Here is a 374-nt window from a genome sequence, read left to right as displayed (position 1 = left end):
GAAAGTAGTTGGAACAGAAAATAAGAATACTTAACACAACAACATTGGTTGCTACAGCGACAACAATAACAACCACGATAGTAAAGAGTTAATGACAACAACAAATATAACAAAAGCATCGACAGCTCTACACCAACCAAATTAACACGCCCAAACGCTAACGCCCGCAGCCATGGAGGTGTGTGAGCCCAGGATGCGTTCCTTTGTGGGCGTCCTCACTGCCTTACCGTGGGCGGCCGGCACCATGGCGTGGGGGGGCGTGGCTTACTTGATCCGCGACTGGAGGACTTTAAACCTGGTTGTCTCGCTGCCCAACCTGGTGATTTTCCCGGCGCTCTAGTGAGTATGGCTGCCGTGGGGGTGGGGAGGAATGC

At 51.9% G+C, this 374-nt stretch overlaps 1 protein-coding gene across 1 annotated transcript in view; it reads left to right on the top strand.

Annotated features, from left to right (window-relative positions):
- The window catches only part of LOC119582270 (organic cation transporter protein-like), an 11,372-nt gene that overhangs the window by 3,195 nt on the left and 7,803 nt on the right, over positions 1 to 374 (top strand). The window contains exon 3 of the mRNA XM_037930489.1: positions 171 to 339. Coding sequence (XP_037786417.1) covers positions 171 to 339 — 169 coding nt within the window. The remainder of the gene's footprint in view (positions 1 to 170; positions 340 to 374) is intronic.

The sequence above is a fragment of the Penaeus monodon genome, chromosome 15 (assembly GCF_015228065.2).
Source record: "Penaeus monodon isolate SGIC_2016 chromosome 15, NSTDA_Pmon_1, whole genome shotgun sequence".
Lineage (NCBI taxonomy): Eukaryota > Metazoa > Arthropoda > Malacostraca > Decapoda > Penaeidae > Penaeus > Penaeus monodon.
This window is presented reverse-complemented; position numbering and strand designations above follow the sequence as displayed.